The following is a 3731-nucleotide window of genomic DNA, read 5'->3' as shown; positions in this document are numbered from 1 at the left end:
CCCCCCCGCCTCGCCCGCGCTCGCCCCCACCCCCGCGGCCCTCGCCGCCGCGCACCACGAGCTGCGCGCGTGAGCCGCGTCCCGACTGACGCGCCAATGTGCGCAGACTCTGTCTCGGTGATAAAGTGATCAATTTCAAGGATTTGGATTTCATATTTAATACATTTGAATCCTTGGTTCTAGCGAATGTTACATATTTGAAGAAACGGGACTTCTTAGTGAAATTAAATCAATATTAGTCCACAGTGCTGCAACTATTCTAATTAATGAGAAATGTTATAAGTGCACTGTGCAGTGTGGTGGATAGAAGAAATAATTTATCATTAAGTTGTTACGAATTCTTATTTTAGCTTGACACGTTCTTATTGCACATAAAAATTGTTATACAATGTTGGATATGTATGTAAATTAATTCGTCTATTACACCGACACCGCTGACAGCAAGTGATTTCGAATCATATCTTTAAATTAGGCTACTTTAATGCTTATACTAAACGAGAGAAGCTCGCTTAACACAGCCCTAAGAGTAGATTATAAATTAATATCTAAATGTTGAGTGTAGCAGGTTTGAATAACAGGAAAAAAATTAAAACACAAGAGACTGTTATAGTGTAAAAATACATCACATCGTTTAGTACTATTTCCGCTTCTAAAAAGGCTTAATAATTAAAAAAAATAACAAGTCCACAAAATAAATAAGAAATAAACTTTTGCTATTGCATAAATGGGTCAGTTAAATAAGGGAAATATTTATGTGAGCATATTGTAGACTTTGTAAAAGAATTCAAGACCCACTCCTTATGCAAAGCTATTATGTAAATTTAAAAAAAAAACGTGAGTTACTAACATCTAACTAACAACTAACATATGGTTGTAAGAAAAACTGACCATAAGAATGTGAGCAATAGCAATTGCTTATTTTACTATAGTTTGTAAGCCTGAATAGATGAAATCATCACAATTAGTCTTCATTTAGATTTGTTGTTAGTAAAAAATTGGATATTATCTAAAATTTAATAAAGTAACAAATAAGGCTTTCAAATATTAGGTAAGCCTATAGCCTTAAATTAAATAGAATCTTACTTTTTGTCGATATTTATTAGCTCTTCATTGATAATTAAATTTTTGTACCAGTTGTTTAGAATCTTTAATAATATTTCTGTGATTTCCAATCTTAGCTAATACTTGTTTGAGATGTTGTGAACATTAAATATTCAAAAATTATTAATTTAGAATATTTTTGACATGGCAACATCTTTTTACATGCAAGTAAATGTGTCAACTTATTTTTTGGTAAAATCATTTTGGTTCTGTTAATTTTATAAACAGAAAAATGATAATAACTATATAAAAGCACCATAAAACTGTGGTACAGTTTTAATTATAAGACTGAACCATTGGTTGACCAAGTGATGCTAGGGGAGGAATAAATGTAATCTTTTAATTTCAATATTTCAAGTTTCTTTAAGATAATTATATAAAATTTTATCTATAAATGAGAGTTTGAAATAATTTGTTAAAGTCAATATTAATACCGAATCTCAGGTTGTAGGAACAAAAATCTTGTGACTTTTTTTGTTGTGAACTTGAATTTGTAACTGTGCAATTAAATTAATTTTGTCTGTGATCTCAAACTGTCATGAGTTGAAGAGTATTGTGAATATTGTCTGATCACAGTCATAGTATTAAAACTAAGTCCTCGCAAACTGCAACATCACCTTTTATTATTAAGATGTTTTAAATTGATTTGAATTATTCCATTGTCTTATATTGTGTATTTGTGGTATGTAGCAACAAAACCAACTTGTCACATAATTTTTTTTTATATCTAACTTCAATTTCAATAAAAATTATGTTAATTTCTTTTCTACATGTTGGTTTGGAAGGATTTTTAGTCGAATGTGTTCTCTGGTATGTTTATTTTGACTACTTTGATTTTTTTTGTATTTTTTGTCACTTACTATTGTATGATTTTATAAAATTAGATTTAAAAAAAATCATTTCAAATTTAAGTTTTGTAACACTTGTCAAAATGTCAATTTGTGGGCTGCTGTTTGTATAAATTAATAACTCAATTACTATTACAGTAGAAATATTTTTTTAGTACTGAATTAATATTTTAAAACAATATATTTATCACAAATTTAAAAGACAAGGGAAGCATCAATGTAAATTGTCATATATTTGTTAAGAGAGAAATAGTTTGATATGAAGAGAGTGTTTTATCTAAAAATGCCTTATTACAATAGGTCTTAAGACTTGATACTGACTTAGCTGTACTTGTTGTTGTCCAATACCAAAGTGATGGTGTGGCAACAACTCTCTAAACTAATTTGTTGCATTTAGTGATTAATAAAATTGCATACTTATTTTAAAACATTTTTATTTTTCAACAAATATCCATCCATCACAAAACATCTTAGTTATTGCTGTTGAGCTTTGCAAATCTCAATAGCTTCATCGATGGCACCTTTTAAAAGAAAAAATATATCAACATTGCATAGCAAAATTAATACTATACCTTTGCAAATGTGTACCATTACAAACTATTTATTCATACTACACTAACTATTGTAATTAAAAAATATACCTCACTACATACTAAAGTAGATTCACAACTACAAAACAACTTTTTCATAAATTTACAGGACCAGTATTTAATCTAACTCACCACACTCTGCGATAACAACTTTCTTAGAGGGTGTTCCATTTCGTGAACCTAAATTTTCCATTTTTTTAACAACATCCATTCCCTCTACTACTGATCCAAATACAACATGCTTGTGGTCCAGCCAAGGTGTGGCTGCAGTTGTAATAAAGAACTGTGATCCATTTGTGTTTGGTCCAGCATTAGCCATAGACAATATACCTGGACCAGTGTGCCTCAGCTTAAAGTTTTCATCCATAAATGTACGACCATAAATTGATTTCCCACCGGTACCATTATGTTTAGTAAAATCACCTCCTTGGCACATAAAGTCAGGAATTATTCTATGGAATGATGAACCTTTGTATCCAAACCCTTTTTCACCTGTACACAAAGCTCTAAAATTCTCAGCTGTTTTAGGGACTTCATCTGCATTAAGTTTCATAACAATGCGCCCAAGTGGCTCTCCATCAGCAGTTACATCAAAGTAAACTTTTTTTTCTTGCTGAGTTGATGCAAAGCGTAGTCCTGCAGCAGAATAGAGTGCGCCATTGATAAAGGTGCGACGTATTATTGATGATAGTGCCATTGCAGCTGACCTAAAATGAAATTTTTAAGGTGATAACACAATCGACATAGTCAAAGACTCGTACGATGAGAAAAATATATTTAATCGCATTAAGCCCAAATGGTGCGGTAAATGGTATGGTTTAAATGTAATTAAATCACGTCGCATAAATACTAATAATTAACCTAACCTAACCTTAATTATTAGGTTGTACGTCGATAGCAAAGATTAGAGTCTAATTAAAATTCTTTTGTATTTTCATTTGAAAATTTGCCAAAGGGACAATGAAGAAGATTTTCCTACAGAGAGTTAACCATCAAATAAATTTTACTTGTACTTAAAGTGTGAGATATTTTTGTAAAGGTTAGGTATAGAACCAATAAAAGTAAATTTTCTCAGTATTTACAAAAAAGACAATATTGAAAATTCTCACTTTCAACCTTCCTTCAGTAATCAGCAGTCCGTCTCTTATTTTCCAAAATATTAAACTTTGAAACCTTCCTTTTTTGCTTTTTT

General features: G+C 30.7%; 2 protein-coding genes across 3 annotated transcripts in view; one reads left to right on the top strand and one right to left on the bottom strand.

Moving 5' to 3' along the window:
* Positions 1–350, top strand: part of Oatp30B (Organic anion transporting polypeptide 30B) — a 39270-nt gene extending 38920 nt beyond the window's left edge. Inside the window, exon 17 of the mRNA XM_013320311.1 lies at positions 296–350. Coding sequence (XP_013175765.1) covers positions 296–350 — 55 coding nt within the window. The remainder of the gene's footprint in view (positions 1–295) is intronic.
* A 2016-nt stretch (positions 351–2366) lies between these two features.
* Positions 2367–3731, bottom strand: LOC106123948 (peptidyl-prolyl cis-trans isomerase-like). Of its 2 annotated transcripts, XM_013320363.1 has the most exons (3): positions 3649–3731; positions 2672–3246; positions 2367–2470 (listed from the first exon to the last, which is right to left on the bottom strand). In XM_013320363.1, exons 2-3 carry the CDS (start codon positions 3234–3236, stop codon positions 2424–2426), a joined length of 612 nt encoding a protein of 203 aa, XP_013175817.1. In that variant the 5' UTR covers positions 3237–3246; positions 3649–3731; the 3' UTR covers positions 2367–2423.

Source organism: Papilio xuthus, unplaced genomic scaffold, assembly GCF_000836235.2.
Source record: "Papilio xuthus unplaced genomic scaffold, Pxut_1.1 DF825946.1, whole genome shotgun sequence".
Lineage (NCBI taxonomy): Eukaryota > Metazoa > Arthropoda > Insecta > Lepidoptera > Papilionidae > Papilio > Papilio xuthus.
Note: the sequence above shows the minus strand (reverse complement) of the source record. Positions and strands in the feature narration are given on the sequence as shown.